This window comes from Dermatophagoides pteronyssinus, unplaced genomic scaffold (assembly GCF_027571235.1).
Source record: "Dermatophagoides pteronyssinus isolate colony J.1.1.1.1 unplaced genomic scaffold, Derpt_VIB-CSIC_2022.12 sq0005, whole genome shotgun sequence".
Lineage (NCBI taxonomy): Eukaryota > Metazoa > Arthropoda > Arachnida > Sarcoptiformes > Pyroglyphidae > Dermatophagoides > Dermatophagoides pteronyssinus.
This window is the reverse complement of record NW_027461529.1, coordinates 1749093-1773490: the sequence shown is the minus strand read 5'-3', so window position 1 is coordinate 1773490 and position 24398 is coordinate 1749093. Positions and strand designations below refer to the sequence as shown.

The window sequence follows — 24398 nt, the reverse complement described above, 5'->3', positions numbered from 1 at the left end:
AAAAAAAAAAAAAAGAAAAGACGATCAATGTTCATCATAATATGAATCAAACAAAGGTGAAATAGAAAAAGAGAGAGAGAGAGACGAACTTTCGATCAAAGATCACACATCCTGTTTCGATAGATTTTTTTTCTTCTTCTTCTTTTACTTTCTTTTTCTGTTTCTTACCTTGATAAATTTACCTGAATCAAATATCTGATCTGGTTTTTTTTTGTTGAATAAAAACAACTAACTTTATCATCATTATTGACTGGTATTGTTATATTGTCTGCCGACAGTAAGTCGATGGTCGAATAACTTTTTTTTTCTTTTTGTTTTTTTTTTTTTGTTTGGATGATGATTATATGATGATGATGATTCATTTTTTTTTTTGGTTTGTTTATTGTCTAGCCATGCACAATATAGGAAAGATTTGATTGATTTGGATCAAGAAAATAAAAAAAAACTGACACGAGCCAAAGTATTTTGAAAACAATCGATTCAAACCAAATTAAACTGACCATTAGACAGACATGACACACCTCTATACCTAGACCTAGACCTAGGAATAGTAATCATTGTTTGAAATGAATGAATGAATTTTATTTCGGAACACTGAAATTGAACTTATTGATCAATGGATGGACCAAGCCCATGAAAAATAAAAACTACAAAAACAAACAGTAATAATTATGATCAAGTTTATTGTATTTTTACTACCATCACCTTTTATTTATCCGAAAAATTAATAATAATGATTTTGTAAATTGAATTGAAATCAAGAAAATTATATATTTTTTTTGAAATTTTTTCTGATGTAAGTTACGCCATCAAGTGTTGAAAATTGTTGACATTATTGTTTGTTTTTTTTTTGACTGTAAAGTTGTGTCATCTATCGTCGAAAATTGTTGACATTATTGAGATTTTTTTTTTTTGAAATTAATATTTTGAAACAAAAAATCCATTATTCAATTTCATAAACCAAACAAAATGTTTGCAATAATTCATATAATAACATTATAAATATCATTATAAATATATTGATTATAACGGTTGTTTTGAGCAAATATAATAAAAATATTGACCAAGAATTCCATTGATTATACATTTCTTGATAATGAATATTACTTATCATTGGTGAATAAAGATCTTCATTTGGATCAATATCGATAAAATCGCTGTTAAAATAAATGTGTTGAAAAAAGAAAATTTTTCATAATAATCAAATAAAAAAACAAAAACATACGGATTGATATGCATAGTGTTCAAATAGAAACCAATCGATAAACGATAATGTTCCAATTTTGTAATCATTAATCCGGTTGTCTGTTTTTGTATTTAAAATTTTAATTAAATTAAAATTAAATTTAAAATTAAATTTAAAAATTACCGTATCAAATTTAATATTTGTTGGTTGATCTTTATCATCATCATCAATGATTGAATTTGAATTAAAAATTTAATTTAATTTTTATCATAATTATTATCAATGAAACAAATACCTGGTTCAAAAAGTGGTTGTGATCGTAAACGGGTTTGACCAAAACAATCAGCCAAATCAATAGAATAATTGTTATCATCATTTTGACAGGTAGTTTTTTTGTCAATATCAACGTTGTTGTTGTTGTTGTTCAATGGAAATTCGAATCGTGGACAATAATTATCAATTATCTGTGATATTTGTAATGTTTTTCCTATCGATATTTGTGATTTTGTTTGTCGAAATTTATAAACAAAATTAGGATTTGATTGATTATTATTGGCTGCTATATCGAATAATAATCTTGTTGAACCACATAATTGTGGTATAAAATTATATAAACCATATTGTAATAAATGATAATTTGATTCATCTTTATAATGATTTTCTAATTGTAAATCATTACACCATTTTTGTGGATGATCAACATTTCTAACAAAATTTTTTGATTTATAAAAAATTTGAGCAAATAATAAAAAACCAAAAACACTTACTTTCGACCATTCCATTCAATTACACCTGGAAATTCATTTGTAGATTTCATTTGAATAACATACTTTTGATAACGTTGAAAATTATTTAAAAATCCAATTGGTGTTTTAATAAAATTTGAATCCAAATCAGGAATTTGATCCAAACGATTATCATATGAATCATTAATTAATTTAAAATATTCATTAATATTTAGAAAATTTTCAAATTGATTATGAAATCGTTGTAAAATATATGTTATTTGTAATGTTGCTTGATCGGAAATTCGATCCGGTATATTTAATGTTTGTTTCATCAGAAAAAAATCATCAATAATTTTTAATTCAATATTTTTTTCCAAACGTTTTAAATGAATTAGATTCTTTTTGATTTTTTCTTCATCTTCTTCTTCTTCTTGTTGTTGAGATTCTTTATCAGGACCATATAAAATACGTTTTACAGAACGTTCAACCAATAAATTTGAATAAAATATATCCAATATTGTTTTGGATATTGTACGTTGATAAAATGATAAACCTTGTTGTCGATCATGTGGTGCAATTTTTTGATAAAATTTTGATAAATATGGTGCAATTACCTAGTTTTTCAGTGAAGTAATTTAATTGATTAAGGACAACAACAACAACAAAATAATAATCAAATCAACATACAGCCAATTCATTATTAATAATCCAAAATTTTTGATCCAATGAACCAATCGATGCTGATTGATTAAATTCATATGTTGTTTTCATATCATAACGTATTAATTGTTTATCAAATAGAAATTCTATATGACTTTTTGTTTCTTTGGTTCTAAATTGATATTTTTTGTTTTGTTTGCAACAACAACAACAATGAGCAGTGAAAAAAAAACAAATGTATCAACTTACCTAAAAACAAATGGACCAATTTCATTAACCGGTATACGATCATTAGGACGACTATGTGTACGTAAACTTTCAATACGATCTTTAAATAATTGTAAATCGGTAATATTATATATATAAAATTTATGTACACCAATCATATCAGTTGTACCGATATAATTATTTGTCCATTTTTCCATAACTAATGTTGTCCAATCGATTGAAAATTGTTGACAATTTTCATCCATATTGTTTGAACAACGTTGTAAATCGAAAAATGTTTGTTCAAATTTCTCATACAATTTCTCACCGGTTAATAATAATAAAATTATTAATGAAAATAAACGAAAAAGGAACCATTTTTTTGTTGGACGTTTGTAGCCATTTTGATTGTTGTCAACATCCTCATTGTTGTTGTTGTTGTTTTGATTTTGATTTTGATTTTGATTTTGGTTTTGATTTTGATTTTGATTTTGATTCTGATTACGATTTTGATGATCAAAATACTCAACAACACCATCAGGTACATGACCATTCATCATCATCAAAGGTCGATCTTCATGACGACGACGTTGATGATTTTGATAATGACGTCGATTATTCATTTTGAGATTTTGATCAACAACTCAAAAAAAAAACTAAATTCAACAAGTTTCAGATTGCAAAAAAATGATAAAGTTTTTTTTTCACTAGAAATCGAAAAATTCGAAAAATCGAAAAATCAAAAAAATGTCACATCACAAACAAGCACACGGGACAACCGATAAACCATAACCACTATTCATCATCATAGATTTATATTCGAAAACACAAAGGCTACATTTACAAATATGATGTCGATGAATGCGCATGATTAATTCGAAAATTTTTGAAGCATAATGGATACAATGATGGATAAAACTCCGCCCAAAAAAACAAATTTGACAAAAAATTATGGAATTTTTTTTCACTGAATCCAGGTAATTTGAATATATTTTGTTTTTTTCTGTTGAATTTTGCTACAATTTTTTTTCGTTTTTTTTCTGTAATAGCAGTATCAATTTATGTTGGAATAATAATAATAATCCATTTTCATTTGCATCACTCAATCTTATGAATCATCTGACTTTTTGATTTTTATTTTTTTGTTGTTGAACAAAATTTATTCTCGTTTGTTGTTTGCTACTTTTACTTGTTACTTGTTGCTTGTTACTTGTTACTTTTTACTTGTTGCTGCTTATTGTAAGAGAAGAAGAAGAAGAAAAAAAACATGAAAAAAATTAAATTTATCCGAATTTTTGCCATATTGGTAATGTTGATAATGGTTCAAATTATCGTTTTGACCTTGTCCCGTAATGATAATGCAAAGGTTCATGCTGTTCACGGTGAAGCTCATGTTGGCAATACTGATGCTGCTGGTACTGTTGTTAATGCTGATATTGGTACTGCTGACAATAGTAATACTGATGATAATGATGATATTAAAATTAATTATGGCACTGATTATGAAACAATTAATACGGAAACATTAACAACAATCAAATCAAACGAATTGGAAGTTTATAACCACGTAGACGAAGCTGATGAAGAAATGATTAAAACTAATACTGATACTGTTACTATTGCTAAAGAAGATGTCGAAAATATTTTTCCACCGAATAAAAATGTAGCAATTTTGGCAGAAGTAACGGAAAAAGAAAAACTTATTCAACTAATTTTGGGTATGCTAATCATAATGATGGTTTTAACGTTTTTAGTTATTTGTCTTTGAAACAAACTATCGATACTATCGATTCCTAATACATTATCTTTCAAATTCTTTCTTTTTTTTATTGAAAAACAAAACAAAACAAAAAAAAATTTGAATAAATCTTTTCATTTCAAACACCCCCCTCCCCTAAAAAACGAAATTTGAACCGCCTCATTTTCATTCAAATAAAACAAAACAAAAAATCTTTGTCAATTATCATCAATGTCACATGCGCAAAATTAGTTTTTTTGTTCAATGTTTGAGCGTAATTTATGGCCACAATCATAATCATAATCATCATCTACAACAACAACAACAAAGACGAAAAAAAACCCAACCAGTTTTTTTTATTGTTTGGGGATGGACTTTTTATTCATGGAATTTTTTCATATACGATGTTTGACAACCAAAAAAAAATTTGGTTTAATGTCGGTGGTTCTGAATTAATGTTTTCATTCCAGTTCAGAGTCGACAAATTGGAGAATTGTAGGAATTTTTTTTTGCAACATTTTTGGTTTGTAGCATTTTGATTTTTTAAAAAAATGGCTGCTGATATCGAACAACAACAACATTATCCAAAATCAAATTCCAATGAAACAATGATTGAAATTGATTTGAATCAAAATGATGATAATAATCAATCGAATCAAAATATTTCTGCTAAGGAATTAGCTACAAATATTGATGATAATTCAATCAACAACAATAACGATTATCATCGATATTGGACAACAATTTTAACATTTTTCAATTCAATACGATTGTTTTGCAATCGTTTTATTGGCCAAATAATTTATTGGTTTTGGTTTCGATTTGATCAAAATCAAAATGATGATAATGATCAAGAAAACATTATTATTTCAGATGATAATGATGATTTAAAATTGGAAAAAATTCCAGATGAATTATTACAACCAGGACCATCATCAATTAAACATATTAATTATCAACAACAAAAAAAATTTGTTGTATTTAATATTGATTCAATATCGGCCAATACAACAAGTAAGTATTGATTAATTGATCGATCGCTTGATTGATTCGATTGATTTAATTAACCTAGTCTATCCTAATTCATCCTTATCCTCTCGAAATTCAGTTAGTTCCGATGAAGAATACATCAATGATAATGATGATAATTATCAAAAACAACTAAGTCCAAATTCACAATCATTATTAAATGATGCTTTATTTGATGATGATATCGATGATGGTGGCGAAACTATTATCAATGGTGTTAAACATAATGTTCCTGATAAACATGGTGATGATAATGATTTATTCGTAATTGAATTAAAAATTTGAAAAAACCAATCAATCAATGGAATGAAATTTAAATGATTTTTCTTTTTAAAAAAACTTTTTGTAATTTTTTCTTATAAAAATTTTTGATTAAAAGTTTTAATTTAAAAAAAAAACATATTGCGTAATCGAAATTTTTTTGTGTTCATTTTGTAGCAACCAAAAAAAACAAAAAAAACAAAACAATAATATTCAGATAATGATCAAACAGGTTTTTTTTGTTCAAAAAAAAGAGAAAAAACAGTTACATCACCATCATTTACCTTTACTTTCTCTCTTTTTCTTTGGTGGTTTTCACTTTTATCAGCATCATCATCATCATCATCATCATTTACATAATAACCATCATCATAATCAATCAATCACTCAGCACCGGCGAATACCTGTTTTTTCCTATTTACCTATTATTCATCATATCACTTCGATAGAAAATTTTTTTTGTTGTTTTTTTTTGTTAATTATCAAACCGATCGAAAACAAAACAAATAAAAACAAAAAAACATTTACCGTTCGGTAATCAAACAATTAACATCATCAATTAAATCAACTTAAAATTTAAAATTTGCTACAATTTTTTTTTTTTGCTACAATTTTTTTTTTTGGCTACAATGAACGATCAAACTAATGAAATTTTCATCAATAATAATGATGATAATGCTGGTGATGGTGAAGATAATAATAATTTTAAAATTACAATTTTAGACATTATAATATTTTTTGTTTGTATAATGTTGCTTTTGGCAATTATTGCTATTATTTTGGTACCGGATACAGTAATTGTTGATGATGTTAATGATGGTGATGGTATGTTGTTTTTTTTTTGTTTTTCCAAGAAATTCAAATTTCAATTTTTTTGTTAAATTTGTAAATAGATTTGGTTGGAAAAAATCGAACAATTTTGACAATATTTGAACAACAAACAAATTCAAGCAAATTAATTGAACAAATTTTTAACAATAATTATTTATGGTTACAATTAACAATTTTAACAAAGAAAATATTATCAATGTTTAATAATATTTTCTTCTATATTACAATCATTGTAATAATATTGTTTAGTATTACTGTACCTGGTTTGTATCGTTTTATTATTGCTAGATTTGAAGAATGTAAGTATCTCATATTTCTCTCTCGTATTTCATTTTAACCCTTGTTTTTTCATTCAATATTTTTCAAATTACAAAAAAAAGATGATGATGATGGCTATCAATATTGGAACAATATTACTAATGATAATGTTAACGATTATAATGATTATATAATATTCAATTCAAATAATCAAATTCATTTATTAGATTATTATTATCCAGATGATAACAATAATAATAATAATAATGATGATACGGATGATTTGGATCCGGATTTCATTATTAATCATCCAGTATCATTAGCATTGGATATGTTATCGCAGCGGACAAATTTGAAATCCGAACCACAATTGCCATCACCACCACCACCACCATCATCCAATACTGCTGATGAAACTAACAAGAATGTGGATGATGATGATGATGATGATGTAAAAGAAGATGTTTTTCATGATACAAATTCATATTTTTTAATCGATGATTATGATGAATATTTTGATAAATATTTTGATGACCAACCTGATGATGATGATGATGATGATTAATAGCAGAAGTAATCCGAAGAGCTAATGAAGGATTAATGGAATCCATCAAACAACAATCAACAAAAACATCAAAAATCAAATTTCTTTTCCAACTTTTATTAACTTTTTTTAACTTTTAAATGTTGTTATTTTGTTAACAATTAAAAAAAATAATCCATTTTTAAATTTTTTTATTAAAATAAAAATTTATAATTAATTTATCAACTTTATAAACGTATTATTACAAACACATAACCTTCAATCATTATAGTGCCAGGTTTTTCTCTTTTTTCATTTGGTTGATTGGTTAGTTTTGTTATCAGGAAATTTGAAATCTGAAACACATACACACAAAGAGAGGCAATGTAGAAGTAGTAGCATCAAACAAACGCCAAACATGTTTTTGTTTGCTATGTGTTTTTCTTTAGATTGTTACTGATTTTTGGTAGGCAGGTAAATCAAGTATAGGAAATAGTCGAATAGTCGATGGTCAAAACAAATCGATCTTATCGATTCAATTCGATCAGTTTGATCACACCTTTTTGCTTTCTTTCTTTCTTTGGTATTTCTGTGTAGCGAAAAAAAAGAAAGGAAAAACATTCCTAATGCAAAAAAACAAAACAAAAAACAGAAAACAGAAACCAAAAGAAGAATGAATTAGTGTTAAATGTTATTTGGATGGATGCCAAAAAATAATTTATTATTGTTGTTGTTGTTGTTGTAAACTATTTGACAAGCCAATCAATAAATATAAATTCCACAAGTTCAATGTTAAATCGTAAAAAAAACCTTCAAAAAAAATTTTAATTTAATCGAAAAAAAAATCATAATTTTATGGTTGTTTTTAAAACTTTTAAATGAAAAAAAATCGAGAAGAATATTCCGTTGTTTACAAAAAGAATCTCGAACATATGCGATTTGTTGTTTGGTTTTTTTTTCTTCTAACATTGAACTTGAAGCATAAAGCGAAACGTTTTCAACCAAAAAAAAACATAAACGGAAATTCATTGAACATATGTATTATGTGTGTGTGTGTGTCTATGCAATGTTCAAGGTTTATTCAACAGCAACATAATCATCATCATCATTGAATAATTTTTTTTTTCATTAGCCAAAAAGTTTAAGTTCATGTTCATCACAAAAAAAACGTTAGAGAAACCTTACCTAATTGAACTATCAATGTTATAACAAACCTAACATTAATCACATTTTTTTAAAATAAAAAAATGTAAAATTTTCATTTTTCAACCGATTGAATCTTAATTATATTTTTCAACAACAACAACAAAAATGAATGAATGAATGAATAATTTCTATTTTCTTTCATCATTTCAAACAAGATTCTTTAATTCTTTCTTAGATTCTAACTTTTGATTCTTTCATTTTTTTTCTTGGCATCATTTGCCAATAATAATAATAATGACGCATCAATTTAGTCTGTATATCATCATCATTGCATCTTTTTTCTTTCCTTTCCCTTTCATTTCGTTTGTTTGTTTTATTTATTTCACAATCAGAATAAAAAAATTCTTGTCGTAGTAGCAGTGATGTTTAAGATTTAAGAAAGAAAGAAAGAAAGCTTTCTTGGGTTTCTAAAATGGCTTTTTAAAATTAGAATTTGTTTCGCTTTGATTTTAGTTACTTTTTCAATCCGTTGTTGATGGTGAAATTGAATGATCTAAAGAAACAAAAAAAAAATTGTAATCCATGATCATCATTTGATTTTTGGTTGTTATTTGATTAACAATAACAACATATAAAAATCAAAAATCAAAAATAATGGATTCCAATGAAACAAATACGATTCATCCAGATTCATCATCATCATCATCATCATCATTAATTTTTATTGAAAATAACGATAATAATAATAATAATAATAATGATAATTTTGGTTATGGCCAAAATATTAAATCATCATCGCCCATTATTCAACAACAACAACAACAACAACAACAACAACAACAACAACATTCACAATCATCATCAACATTATCATTGTCATTGGAGAATCAAACATCACCAACAACAACAACAACAACATTATTATCATCACCAACATCAAATAATAAACCAATGAATAAATGGTCACAAACATTACGTTTTAAATCAAATCCAATGATTAATCAGAATCAATATTGTAAAAGTAATTCATTTTTACATAAATTTAAATGTAATTGTACATTACCATCAACAACAACAACATTAACATCACCATCATCATCATATGGTGATCATCATAATGATAATAATAATCAATCGATGATGATGATGAATCAATCACCATCATCATCATCATCAACAACATTAGTTTTGGATATTGATAATAATAATTTAATTCCAATGAATAATAATGATGATAATTATTATTCAAAATTAATTACAACTAATTCAACATCATCATCATCATGTAATTATAATAATGATAATAATACATTAAAATCATTTGAACAAAATATTAATAATAAACAATCCGAATCAAATGATTCAACAATAATAATAAATAATGAAAATAATAATGATAATGATAATAATGAAAAATTATTACTAATTACAAATCCAATAATAATTGATAAAAATATAAACGAAACGATTGATGATATTAATCAACAACAACAACAAAATAATTGTGAACCAAATCTAGTGATAAATTCTGATGATAATGATGATGAATGTAAGAAAATTTCTTTAAATAAATTTAAGGTATGTTGTTTGGGTTGGTTTTTTTTAGTTCTGGTTGTTCTGGTTTGATCAAACACCAAACATTTTTGTTTTTTGTTTTACCATAGGATCGATGTTGGGATATTATAAATGAATTATTTGATACTGAAAAACGTTATTGTGAAATATTAAAAATATTATATGAAAAATATATAATACGTTGTATAATGGTTACAAATATTGGAACAATAACAACAACAACATTATTATCACAACAGTTAGGTAATAATGTTGTTGTTAATCATCAAGGACAACAACAACAACAACAACAACAACAACAACAAACTAATACAATATGTCCAGAATATTTAAAAACAATAATAGAATTATGGCCAATTATAATGGAAATACATTTAAAATTTTTAAAAAATTTACAATCAATAAAAAATGAATGGTTATCGAAAACAACAACAACAACAGAAACAACAAAATCGATTGGTAAAATATTTGAAATATTATTAACGGAAGAGGAAAAATTATTAAATTTTTATTTATGTATGGTTGAAAATTATTTTCGTATTGCATTTATATTGAAATTGATTGGTGAACCACATCAATCAAGAAATACTTCTCATCATAATAATCAACAACAGCAACAACAACAGCAACAACAATATGGACATCGTTTGTCTAGGTCAAGTTTTGAAAAAAAATTTCAACGTAATAATGGTGAACAACAACAACAACAACAAAATTTCAACAACGATGATCAAACAACAATAAAACGTAGCCAATGTGAACGAATGACATTTCAAGATATGATTATATTCACTATACAACGTTTTCCACAATATAATATGTTTTTAACAAGATTAATAGCTATTAACACTCGTGATTATAATCATAATGATGAAGATTATGAATTATTACAAAAAGCAAAAGGTAAAAAATTTCTACAATATACAATTACAATGTGTTTTCTTATTCACAGTTTTGTTTTTTTAAAATTATTACCTTTCTCTTGTTTTTTTTCAAATGATTTATTCATATTGTTCTTATGAATTTTATTTTCCCTCTTTTTCTTTTTTTTCATTTAATCTATAAATCATTTTTAAACCGAAAAAAATATAGAAAAATTACAAATTTTTCTAGATAAAATAGGTCGACCAGATCAACAACAACAACAACAACAATCGCAACAACAACAACAACAACAACAACAGCAACAACAACAACCACAAAGACCAATTACAATACAGATAAAAGATTTATCAACATTAGTTGATGAAACACAAACAATTTGTAATCAATATCCATCTGATTGTTTAGTTTATATTTTTGATAATATAATTATTCGTAAACAACGTAAACAACAAGATTTAGATGGTGCATTATTTGTTTTATCTGATAAAATATTATTAGCTGAACGTATTAATAAAAATAAACGACGATCATTAATTAATTATGAATATCGATTACAACAATCGATACCTATTGAACAAATTGATTTAAAATGTCAATGTTGGCAACGTAATCAACAACAACAACAACAACAATGTTTATTATCTGATCAACAACAACAACAGCATCAACAACAATCATTTTTAAATAATTTATTAATAGAATCATCAACAACAACAATTCCAATTTATAATTGTCCTGATTGTATTGATAAATTACAATTAGATGTACAAAAAATTTATGAATTACAAAATTTAATGAAAGAAATTGAAACATTATCCATAAGGAATATAATTGAAAAAACATTTACAAATTATTTATTATTAATTGTGAAACAATTGGCTGAAATGAAAGAAAGTTTATATCGTTGTACAAAAGATTGTTCAGTTGATTTATTAATACAAACAACATCGACATCAACATTGACTACAAAACATTTGGATAGAAATTTTTTTCCAATAAACGATTTTAATTCAATAATTAATCAACAGGATTTACAAATGGAAAATTGTCAAACAGATTTAATTCTATCAACACAACAACAACAACAACAACAACAAAATCATCATAGATTACGTTCAACACATTATTATTGTGAACAACATTATCGTAAATTAATTAATAATAATGATGATGGTGATGATTCAATAACAAATGTATCGAACAGCAACAATTGTAATAATAATAATAATAATAATCAATCAACAACAAATATAAATGATGATCAACAAATAATATTTAATATTACATTTGATAATGTTGAAAAACGTTATGATTTTGAATTGTTTATCGGTTGGTTAAAAGAATTGATTTTAAAATCAAAATTTCAGCTTAATTATTTGGGTCAAATACAATATCCGTATGTTATTCTAATGTTGTTGTTTTTTTGCTTTGCATTTCCATTTTTTTAAATTTAAATTTTTATCGTTTTTTTTCTTTTGGTTAACTGAAAAACCTTCATAGACATGAACGTACAAAAATACCATTCAAATGTGCTGAATCGGTTATCGGTGTTGATCATATTTGGATATTAAATTCTGATCAATCATATGGCCAAATTAATGTATTATCATTAAATCAAAAACCCGGTCAAATAATATCATCAAATTTTATTTGTAATAATGAAATTGTTTGTATGAAATCTGTACCATCAATTTGTTCGATTGTAAAAAAATTTCATACAAATAACAAAAATCATCATCGTCATCATCATTCATCATCATCATCATCATTACCTGTTCAACGTGAACAACAACAAAATGAACGTGAACGTAATCGACTTTCATTTCTTTACAATGTTATCAATAATGATAATGATAATCAACAAAATCCTATAGAATCATCATCATCATTAACAACAGAATTGGATAATTTGAAAAAAACTAATGATAATATGATTGAAGAAAATGATAGTTCATTATTGATGCGTAATAGATTTTTATCACAAAAACAACGATCATTAGAAACAACAGATACAATAATCGATACAATCGATAATAATACAAATGAATCAATATTATTATTTGGTCAAACAAAACATTATCGTCGTAATAATAATAATAATAATAATCCAAATAATAATAATAATATAATGATATCACCTGAATCATCAACAATGTGGTTAGGTACTAGTAATGGTAATCTATTAATTTATTCTGGTTTAAATTCAGTACGGATTGGAAAAAAATCTAAAATCGAATTACATTCAAAAATTGAAACAATTGAATATTTTGATCAAAAAGTTTATGTTTGTATGGAAAATGGTCATGTTGCTATATTTGGTATAAATAATGAAAAAAATTATTGGCAAATTAAACCAAAATATTTATTAAATAATTGTTATTGTTATCGTTTATGTATTTTGGAAGAATTTCAAACAATATGGACAATAACTAAAAATATGATTTTTATACGTGATGTTTATCTAAATCAATTGACGGTAAATATATTTTTTTTTTAAACTTTTCATGTTTTTTTCATTCACATTTAACATTTCCCATCATTTTTTGATTTTTTTTCTGGCCACCCACGCACACGAAAACACACACACGCCGATTTTTTTAAAAAAGGAACCGATTCAAATAAACGAATTGAATAAAATTGAATTTATTATTGAAAATAATCAAACAATTTTGATTGCATCAACAGAAAATTCAATTATATATCGTTTTCAAGCAAATCAACAGCCATATAATTTATTACAAAAAATTTCAATTGAATTATCAATTGGAAAATTATTAAATATACCAACTGAAGTAATAATTGATCAAAATTTTATGAAAATAACATCAATACATTCAATACGTGATCGTATATTATTTGGTACATCATTAGGTGTTATTGTTTTATTGGATAAAACAAATACATTGGATATTGGTTTGTTTTAAATTTTATATTTTTGTAATTTTTGTAATTAAATTAATCTTTTTTATTCAATTACTAATTACTATTTAAAATATAGTATCAAATGGACATCGTAATAATGTTAAATTTATAAAAAGTCATTTAACAACAAATGGTGATCATTATTTAATATCAGGTGGTGAAGGTTATGAACAATTTATTGTTAATTTGGATGATGAATTAATTATAACAACAACAGCAACAACAACAACTGATAATGTTATAACTGATAATACAATAAGTAATCAATTTAAAAATTATATTAAAACTATTGCTAAACATTTTTTACGTGGACGTTCATCAACAAGTGGTAATGGTAATAATAATAATGGTGGTAGTGGTAGTGGTAGTAATATTTCTTCCTGTTCATCATCATTATCATTACCATTATACGAATCGAATAATACAACACCGATTAATCAATCACCACCGATATCATTGATCGATCAACAACAACAACAACAAAAATCATCATTATCATCACCAACAACAACAACAACAACATCATGTGAATTATCATCAATGTCTTATCTATCACCAATGATTGATGATAATAATCAAAATCATTATCGATCAAAATCAGAATCATCATCAACAACAGAATCATTTGAACCATTATCATTATCATCATCACCATCAATATCATTACCACCATTACCTCCAATTCATTCATTACCGATTCCTAATCCACCTTTACCACCACCACCACCTCCGCCGCCGCCACCACCACCACCGCCATCATATTCATCATCATCATCATTATCATCATCGGGATCATTAAAATCACGAACATCAACAACATCAACATCATCATCATCTGGATCATCAACAATGATCGATGAATTGGATACACAAAATTATATACTTAGCTGGCAAATTCAATTCTAAATTTTGGATCAAATTTAGATATTTTTTTAAAAATTAATCAATTAATTTAATTTAATTCAATTAATTTTTCCCTGAATAAAACCAAAAAATTTTTTTTTGACACTCAATTCGTTCGATTCTCAATGATATGTTTCGAATAACAACAGCATTTTTTTCGAATGTTTTTCTCTTTTTTCTTTTCGTCCATTTTTTCGAACATTCTTGTCGAATAAGCTATCGCCATCTGTTGATCGAAAAACAATTTTTAATAAAAATTTTATTGTATGTTTGAGTAATGTTTTTTGTTTTGTTTTTGTTTTTCGTTTTGATTTCGAATGATTTTTTTGTTTGTTTGATCAGATAAAAACGAATAATGTCCGATTCGAATCCATCATATGAATATTATTTTGATCGTCTTAAATCTATGTTGGACAATGATGATAATTGCAGGTTTGTTATTCAAATTGGGTTTTTTTTGTATCGACAAATAACTAATTCATTCAATTAGTCATTTAAAAAAATATATCGATGATAAATTATTATCCGATTTGGCAACAAGTTTATTAGATCAAACTGTTATTAATATATTGATTATGTTACGTTTACAACAAGTTAATCATGAATATGAATTAATGCAACAACGTGATTCAATGATTGCCAAAGTTGATGGTAAACTTAATTTTTTTCTTTCAATTTACGTTTCATTTATTCTTTATTTTTTTTCTTGAATACCCCCCAACAAAGCTAAACGAAATAATAAAATTGAACAAGTTGAGAAAAAATTTTCAAATGGTGAAATTACATTATTCAAACGTGATGAATTACTTAAAGTATGTTTGTTTGTTATTCATTAACTTAAAATTCTAATTGATTTTTTTTTCAAAAACAAAAAAAGGAAATGAAAAAACATTATGAAGAAAAAATTCTATCAATTGATACACATATTTTACATTGTGTTGATAAAAATGTTCGTGAACAACAAAAAACATTAATGGATGCTGAAATACCTGGTTTTCATTTAACAAATAATTCTCGTGATATTGAAATTCAAACAAAATTATTAAATTTTATTGAAAAAATAATCAATTTAAGTGATGAATCAAAATTGGCAATAAATTGAAAATCAAAATTTATCAAATTCACCAACAAATAATATTAATATTGATTTTTGTCGTATAAATTTTCCAAATCGATAACCACTGGATAATAATTCTAATTGAATTTTTTGTGGTCCATATAATGGCCAGACAATTTCAACATTTGCTTCATTTTGTCGTGAATTTAAACGTAAATTAAAATGATTACGTTTTGCTAATTGAAAATCATCCGGTTTTGGATCATATTTTTCAAATTCTGGATATTGTAATGGTAACCATTTTGTATTGATTAATCTTAATATAAAATATGTACGATTTTCATTATTCGGATATGAATCTAAACGTACTGTATATAAATACATTGAATTTGTACCATTTAAAAATCTTGTTTTTGTACGATAAATTGAATAATAAAGATAATCAATTTGATGATAATCATTTCCAATCGAAAGATGATTTCGTTGTTTATCTAACCAAATACATTGTATACTGGTTTTGTTTTGAAATAATTAAAAATTAGTGATTTAATTATTTAAATTAATTTACCTTTGTTTCGTTCGTCTAAATTCATAACCAAATGGACATTGAATATCAGCACATTCATATGATCCATATAAATTGATACAATGTTTTCTTGTTGTTGTTGATGCTAATGAATATGGACAAATTGTTTCATTATTATCACATTCATTTAAATCGATACAATGATTATCAATGTTGGAATGATTATCGAATTGAAAACCTTTTGGACATTCACAACGATATGAACCAATTTGATTACGACAAATACCGTGACATTTTTTCGAATCAATTTTTGATGATGATGATGATTGACTGTTGGATTGACTTTGACCAAATGGATTCCAATCAAAACATTCATCAATATCGGTACAATTTTGTTTATTTGCCATCAAACGATAACCATCAAAACATTTACATTCATAATTACCTATTGTATTATGACATAAATGTTCACAATGATTTAATTCAAATTTTAAACATTCATTAATATCTTGACATTTTTCAATAGTTGAATTCCATTGATAACCATTAGGACAATCACAACGATATGAACCAATTGTATTCAAACAAATTTTTGATTGTTTTAAACATTCATTGATTATATCCGGTCGAAGACATTCATTTGTATCAACACAATATCTTCTTTGTTGTTGATCAAATTCATAACCTAATTTACATTCACATTGATAATAACCATCCATATTTTTACATTGTTGATTTAATTCACATTGATCAATTTGTTCAAAACATTCATCAATATCTTCACATAACATTGCTATTAAAATGAACAGAAAACGAAAACGAAAAATCAATCAAAATTTGATTTAACCAAAAAAAAATTCTTACTTTTCTGATTAAATCGATAACCAGGTGAACAATGTAAAACACATTCAAATTTATCAGCATCATTTGGATTAATTAGACATCTTTCGGTTGGTAAACATGGATTATTTGAACAAGGATCTTTTTTCGGTTGACAAATACCTAGTTCATAATTAAATATCATCATATTTGATGATTGTTGTTGTTGATCACAATTAGTACGACGACAAAATCCATTTACTAAAACCTGTCCTTGTGGACAACGAATACGATCACATTTAAATGAACCTTGTGTATTACGGCAACGATAATCCGATCCACAATGATGAATATTTAATTTACATTCATCAATATCATCACATTCATATGTATCGGCATTAATTGTATAACCAGTACCACAATCTTGTACACGAACACAAAGAAATGAACCGATTGTATTATCACATCTTAATGCTTCATGACAAGTATGTGTACCGATTTGACATTCATTTAAATCTTTACAAATATTTTCCAAATGATCCCATTGAAAACCAATTGAACATTTGTTATAATCATTATTTTCATTATTATCAATTGTAGAATTTCTAATCAATTTTGATTTTAATTGATCATTTTGATTATCGATTATCATCATAGAATCATTATCATCATCATTATTATCATAATCTAATTCATTTAGATCCAAATCATCTGATGTTATTATTGTTGTTGTTGTTGATGATGTATCATTTTTTTTATTTAATGTATCAATTTTTTTGCTACAACATTCTAAAAATGGTGATATTTTTATTGTTGATTGTGGTTGTGGTTGTGGTTGTTGATTATCGTCCATAAAAATCCAATCCAATTTTGAATGATGATTAATTACATTATCCATTTGATAACAATAATTAATTGAACGAAAATATTCACCAATTAATGAACCTGAAATACAATCCTGACAACAACGATATGATTTTGGATTATTATGACGGTTAATATTGGATGAATTTTTTAGAAATTGTTCTTGACATGTTGTTGTTGATGTTGTTGTTTTATTATCATTGGAAAAATTCATTATTTTAATAGCCATCGAAAGACCAATATTACAATAATGTTCAATTAATGAATTTTGACAACAAACCTGATAGATTTGTTCACATAATTGTTGTTCAAATTGATTTTGAAATTTTTTTTGAATTTTTAATAATTTTTTATTTTTAATTTGACATTTATCATCATCATTATCATTATTATATCTATAATCAATAATTTGATTATGTCCAATTGTACAACATCTTTGTAAACGATTCAAAATTAAATCCTTTTCAAATTTATTTCTATTTAAATCAATTGATTTAATGGAATTTATTTGTAAATCCGATGAATGAATAATTAGAAAATCTGAGGAAAAAATTTTTGTTTTTTTTTCATATAAAAAAATCAATCAATCAATAAACTTACTAGTGATCAATATTAAAATTCGAATCATTTTATTTTAATTTTTTTTTGTAAAAACAAATTAAAATTAAATGAAATTAATGATGATGATGATGATGATGATTGATTGATTGATAATCGAAACCAGAAATATTAGTATTAGTGAAAATTATCATCAAAGCCAAAAACCAAAAACAGAAAAATATTTCAACACATGTCTTATTTGTGTATTGATATGAAATAATCTAATCATTTTGTTTGATTTTGATTTGATTTCCGAAATTGTTTTCCTTTTCTTTTCTTACAAATCCAATCCAATCAACAGTTCAAAACATTCAAACTGTCATGATGATTATCTGTGAGTGTGGATCACCCTTATTTTGATCGTAAAATTCCCTCGAATACATTTCTGTGTTAAAGATTTCTTTAATTTTTTCGTTTTTTTTTCAAATTTTTCAAACCGACAAAGAATATATATAGAATATTTGTACGGTCATACACGCATGCGCCTTTTTTTTAACACAATGTCTGCATGCATGCAACATGTGTGTTTGATGTTTTCGGTTAAATTTGTTTCTGTTTTTTTTTGTTTAATTTCAATCTGAAATTAAACAAGTGATGATTATTTGATTATATTTAAAACACAGAGAAAGAAAAATAATTGAAAAATTTGAAATTTGATCAAAATCAGTTCACCACCACCAACTGTAAATATAAAGTAAGTTTTTCGGATTATTTTGTAAAAACAAAAAACTTTTATTATTATTATTATTATTATTTCAATCAATACAAATTGAATATAAACACAGTTAAATAATAATAATAATGATTTGATTGAAAACAGAGATGTTGATTGTTTGATTGAACAAACAAACAAACAAAAAAATGTTAATGTTAATGAATAGGGAAAAAAAACGAACAGAAACCTAATGTTGTTAAATATTTTTTGTCTGTTTTGATTGATAAATAGTGTCCATAATGATAATATTTAAAAAAAAATACAAATCAGGTCAAAAAAATATATATAGAGCTAGTTTGTTTTTTTTTGTTCCATTGCTTCTTTCTTCAAACAACAACATCATCGGCAACATTGATTTTATGGACCAAAAACATTTGCTTTGTTTTTTTGCTGAAAATATTCTTATTCTGAAAATAGCTATTCTCTCTCTCACTCTATATATCAATGTGTGCGGCGTGTGTGTACGGTATGGATCATCATTCAAATAAATGAAACGAACAAGAAAAAAAAAGAATACAGAATATCTATGTGTTGATGGTGGTGGCGCCTGAATCTTTGTTCCAATTTTTTTTTCTGATTGTTATTGTTGTGCTGTTCAGGCGAAACAAATTTGACAAAGTCATTTTTGGTTTGTCAAAATCAAACAAACAAAAAAAAATTTTTATGACTTTTCTACTTTGGCTGTTGTTCTTCTGAAACCAAATAAAAACACAAAACTGGGTTCCAATTTATTGTATCAATGATGATTTATTTCGTAAATGTTTAAATTTTTGTTAATTTGTGCGTGACCTATAGTTGTTTTTTGGTGTTAAAATTATCTTCACCGAGAATTTCCATTGAAAAATCAGGGAAAAAAGCAAAAATAATTTCATTTTTTGATTTTAATTAATTTTCAAAAATAAAAAATTTCATTATGAAATCTAATAATCAGCAACAATCGACAACAGCAACAACAACAACAACGGATGTTGCAATTAGCCATAGTTCAGCAATAGCTGAAGCAACTAAAGCTGAATTTCAGGTTTGCTATAATTCAATTTTTTCAAAAACAAAAATTATTTTCATATCAATCAATCAATCAAACATCCTTCGTTTTTTTCAAAAATAAAATCCACTTTTTTTGTCGTTTTAAATAAATTTTTTAAAAAAATTGAATGTCAATGATGATGTGATGTGAAGAATTTCATCATTCGCTCGTTGTTCAACTTTTTTCATCAATAAAATCACTCACACACACATATATAATCAAAATAATCAATCATCCATATAGCTAGAGAAAGCTGGAGTTTACCTGTTTCCAGAGAAAAAAAATCCAAATCCATAATTATCATGAATTCTTTTGTAAATATCTAGCTAACTGAAAAAAAAAATTTAATTCTTTCATCATCATTTTCTTTGTAATTTCACAATTTACATTCATTTCTTTGAGTGTGTATGTGTGTGTGTTGGCGTGTTGTGTATTTTGGTTTGGCCATTTTAATTACACCCACCACCATCATCATCATCATCAGAATATCATCAAAAATATATCACACACACGCAAAACATATTGAATGTAAAGAAAAGAAAAGAAAAAAGATAGAGAATATCATGAAAAAAAAACGAAATACTTTTTGTTTGTTTGTTTTGCTACTTTAATTCGAAAAAAAATGTACTGGTAATCAATTAATTAATTGATTCAATCATTCGATTCATTAACGATTGATTGATTGATTTGTTTCGTTTTTAATTACTCCAAAAAAAAACAAAACGATAATCATAATAATAATTTATTGATCTTTTTTTTCCGATTTTGTTTTCATTTTTTTTACTTTGTTCATCGTCGGTTGATCAATTTCGATACTTTTTTTTGTTGTTGATCAGTACATTTGATCTCTCTATTTAGAATTTATTCGATGATGATGATGATGATGATTTTTTTAGTAATTTGATAAACTATATTGATTTAACCTTGAAATTTCATTTCAATTCAATTTTTTCTGATTTTTCATAACATTTTGTTACAATAAATGATGATGATGATCGGTGAACATCGATATGAATGTCATTTTATTATGAATTTATTTATTTTGTTAAATGTTTTCTGGTTTTCTGTTTTTTTTGACATTCATTTGATGACTTGATTGTGTGTGTGTGTACCGGTGTTTATTTGAATGTTTTATTGTTCGGTTTGGTTCAAATAACAGAAAAAATTTCAAATAGGTTAGGTTTGGCTTTTTTGATTGATTGATTACCTTGATATTTATTTATTTCTCAATTTTTTTTCATTTTAAAATTTGCAATTTTTACCTTTACCGGTTTATTCATTTTATGATTTTGTTTTATTGAAAATCATTTATTTGATTTTTGATCATTGAATTTTAGTTTCGAAAACCAACCACCGAATTTGATGATCTAAATTTTAAACAACGACATCGTCGTCGTATGAGTTTACCAGTGACAAATCGTCAATCATTAACAACAGCAACAACAACAATTATGGAACAAGAATCGATTGTTGAAAAAATGGAACGTTTAATGGCAAGTCATCAAACAGATGTACCGAAAACAACTGCCGGTATTGTTGCCAAAATTGTTAGCTCATTGGATTCACAAGCAGCAGCAGCAGCTGCTAAAGCAACATCAGCAACTCAAACAACAACAACCGATGTACAACATCGGCAAAAATCATTATCACCTGAATCTACTGGCAAACAACAAAAACAATCAACTACAACTAATCGTCATCGTCGTGATTCACAATCATCAATACCATCATCATATACAAGTGATGATGATGAAGAAGATTCTGTTGATGATGATGATGATTCAGATGACGATTATGAATCAATTTCACCACGATTACGACAACCAAAATTACAAAATTCTCGAAAACAAACCGATTTTTGTGTACGTGATATAAGAGATGCTGATTTTGGTCGTCGTGAAATTGAATATGCTGAACGTGGTATGCCAGGAATTGTTGCCCTAAGAGAATCGGCAAAAGATGATCAACCATTAAAAGGAGCTCGTGTGATGGGTTGTACACATATCAATGCTCAAACTGCTGTATGTTTTTTTTTTGTAAATTTTTTTTTTGTTTCTTTCAATTTTTTAGGATATATTTTTTTCCATTAGGTTTTGATTGAAACTTTATTAAAACTAGGTGCTACTGTACGATGGTCATCATGTAATATTTATTCTACACAAGATTCTGTTGCAGCTGCATTAGCTGAACGTGGTATACCAGTTTTTGCTTGGTCAAGACAAAGTGAAGATGATTTTTGGTGGTGTATTGATCAATGTTTATTAACCGATTCATGGCGTCCAAATCTGATTCTTGATGATGGTGGTGATGCAACACATTTAATGTTAAAAAAATATCCTGCATCAATAAAATTATTGAAAGGAATTGTTGAAGAATCATTAACTGGTGTACATCGTTTATATCAATTATCAAAAACAAATAAGCTTTTAGTACCAGCTATTAATGTTAATGATTCGGTAACTAAAACAAAATTTGATAATCTTTATTCACCCAGAGAATCAATAATTGAAGTGTAAGTGTATCGATTGATTGATTGATTTTGCTACATTTTTTCAATTTTCAAAATTCATTTTGCTACATTTTTTTGGCTACACTTTTTTTGGCTACAGATTAAAACGTACAACTGATACATTATTAGGTGGACATATTGCATTGGTTTGTGGTTATGGTGAAGTTGGTAAAGGTTGTGCATCAGCATTAAAAGGTGCTGGTGTTATTGTTTTTGTAACCGAAATTGATCCAATCTGTGCAATACAAGCTTGGTAAAATTGTCATTTTTTTGTTTGATGATTTTATTCAAAAAAAAAAAAAATCAATTCTAATTTTGTTTTTATCATTGAAAATAGCATGGATGGCTTTCGTGTTGTAACTGTTGAAGAAATGATTTCTACTGCTGATATTGTTATTACTGCTACCGGTAATAAAAATATTATTATCCGTAAACATATGGATAAAATGAAAGATGGTGCCATACTTTGTAATATGGGACATTCCAATAGTGAAATTGATGTTGTAAGTTGATTTTTTTAATTTAAATTTTCATTCAAAAATCATATTTCACTATTTTTACTTTATCCATTTAGAAAAGTATTCGAACATCGGATTTAATATGGGAAAAAATCCGTTCACAAGTTGATCATATTATTTGGCCAAATGGTAAACGTTTAATATTACTTGGACAAGGTCGTATTGCAAATTTAAGCTGTTCACATATGCCATCATTTGTTGCATCAATTACCTGTACAACACAAGTAATGGCATTGATTGAATTATATAAAGCACCAGCAGGACGTTATAAATCGGATGTTTATTTGTTGCCGAAAAAAATGGGTAATTAAATCAAATCATTTATTCTGGTCATTTTTTAAAAAAATCTTTTTTTCTAGATGAATATGTAGCTAGTTTGCATTTAGCATCATTCAATGCTCATCTTACCGTATTGACCGAAGAACAGGAAAAATATATGGGCATTTCAAAATCTGGACCATTCAAACCGAATTATTATCGGTATTTATCCTCTATATAATAGATTAGATTTTAGATTTATGTAGTGTTTGATGAACGAAAAAAAAAATGTTTGTTTTTAATTTTCAATTTTTTTCTCTCGTCAAAACCAAAAAAAAACAGATATTGAAAATTTGAAGATTACGGACAACAAGGATTGATTTGAAGTGATGTGAAGCTGCCTTTTTTGTTTCTTGTTTTTTTTTCGATTAAAATTCGCCCATCGCCTCGTTCAGAAAATTAGTTAATTAAACAAATGAATCACCATAATGCCATTTTTAAATTTAAAAAAAAAATTTGCACATCTATACATTTAATGAGCCTTTTTTCAAAAGAAATAATCCACTACAATCAGCCAAACACCACTATTAGTTTCATATTTATTTACCTTAATGTTTTTTTGTTTTTATTATATGAAAATGATTCAAAAAACA

At 25.8% G+C, this 24398-nt stretch overlaps 7 protein-coding genes across 10 annotated transcripts; 5 read left to right on the top strand and 2 right to left on the bottom strand.

The window, feature by feature from the left end:
• Window positions 1-796: 796 nt before the first annotated feature.
• On the bottom strand, window positions 797-3565 carry LOC113789567 (uncharacterized). Its single transcript, XM_075820152.1, has 7 exons — window positions 2824-3565; window positions 2602-2746; window positions 1954-2528; window positions 1482-1891; window positions 1370-1398; window positions 1226-1305; window positions 797-1157 (listed from the first exon to the last, which is right to left on the bottom strand). The coding sequence occupies exons 1-7, from the start codon at window positions 3402-3404 to the stop codon at window positions 944-946; spliced, it is 2034 nt and encodes a 677-aa protein (XP_075676267.1). The 5' UTR covers window positions 3405-3565; the 3' UTR covers window positions 797-943.
• A 1335-nt stretch (window positions 3566-4900) lies between these two features.
• Window positions 4901-5833, top strand: LOC142645004 (uncharacterized). Its single transcript, XM_075819983.1, has 2 exons — window positions 4901-5533; window positions 5628-5833. Exons 1-2 carry the CDS (start codon window positions 5071-5073, stop codon window positions 5831-5833), a joined length of 669 nt encoding a protein of 222 aa, XP_075676098.1. The 5' UTR covers window positions 4901-5070.
• Window positions 5834-6195: 362 nt separating this feature from the next.
• Window positions 6196-7665, top strand: LOC142644967 (uncharacterized). The gene is made up of 3 exons (XM_075819845.1): window positions 6196-6634; window positions 6703-6939; window positions 7021-7665. Exons 1-3 carry the CDS (start codon window positions 6439-6441, stop codon window positions 7461-7463), a joined length of 876 nt encoding a protein of 291 aa, XP_075675960.1. The 5' UTR covers window positions 6196-6438; the 3' UTR covers window positions 7464-7665.
• A 2274-nt stretch (window positions 7666-9939) lies between these two features.
• Window positions 9940-14955, top strand: LOC113789583 (uncharacterized). Its single transcript, XM_075820095.1, has 6 exons — window positions 9940-10145; window positions 10232-11045; window positions 11235-12423; window positions 12528-13503; window positions 13634-13940; window positions 14026-14955. The coding sequence occupies exons 2-6, from the start codon at window positions 10331-10333 to the stop codon at window positions 14853-14855; spliced, it is 4017 nt and encodes a 1338-aa protein (XP_075676210.1). The 5' UTR covers window positions 9940-10145; window positions 10232-10330; the 3' UTR covers window positions 14856-14955.
• Window positions 14956-15091: 136 nt separating this feature from the next.
• On the top strand, window positions 15092-16382 carry gdl (gonadal protein gdl). The gene is made up of 4 exons (XM_027339147.2): window positions 15092-15284; window positions 15343-15503; window positions 15579-15664; window positions 15730-16382. The coding sequence occupies exons 1-4, from the start codon at window positions 15208-15210 to the stop codon at window positions 15952-15954; spliced, it is 549 nt and encodes a 182-aa protein (XP_027194948.1). The 5' UTR covers window positions 15092-15207; the 3' UTR covers window positions 15955-16382.
• Window positions 15958-18849, bottom strand: LOC113789584 (uncharacterized). The gene is made up of 4 exons (XM_027339140.2): window positions 18719-18849; window positions 17300-18658; window positions 16478-17228; window positions 15958-16420 (listed from the first exon to the last, which is right to left on the bottom strand). The coding sequence occupies exons 1-4, from the start codon at window positions 18744-18746 to the stop codon at window positions 15958-15960; spliced, it is 2601 nt and encodes an 866-aa protein (XP_027194941.2). The 5' UTR covers window positions 18747-18849.
• On the top strand, window positions 18228-24363 carry LOC113789581 (S-adenosylhomocysteine hydrolase-like protein 1). Of its 4 annotated transcripts, XM_075820098.1 has the most exons (9): window positions 18228-18248; window positions 20365-20454; window positions 21798-22481; window positions 22551-22972; window positions 23070-23222; window positions 23307-23472; window positions 23544-23790; window positions 23847-23967; window positions 24088-24363. In XM_075820098.1, exons 1-9 carry the CDS (start codon window positions 18243-18245, stop codon window positions 24092-24094), a joined length of 1896 nt encoding a protein of 631 aa, XP_075676213.1. In that variant the 5' UTR covers window positions 18228-18242; the 3' UTR covers window positions 24095-24363. The 4 variants fall into 4 exon arrangements, with proteins under 4 accessions (XP_075676213.1, XP_075676214.1, XP_027194937.2 ...); XM_075820099.1 differs by lacking the exons at window positions 18228-18248; window positions 20365-20454 and adding an exon at window positions 19256-19412 and having other exon boundaries at window positions 24088-24362; XM_027339136.2 differs by lacking the exon at window positions 18228-18248 and having other exon boundaries at window positions 20045-20454.
• Window positions 24364-24398: the final 35 nt, after the last annotated feature.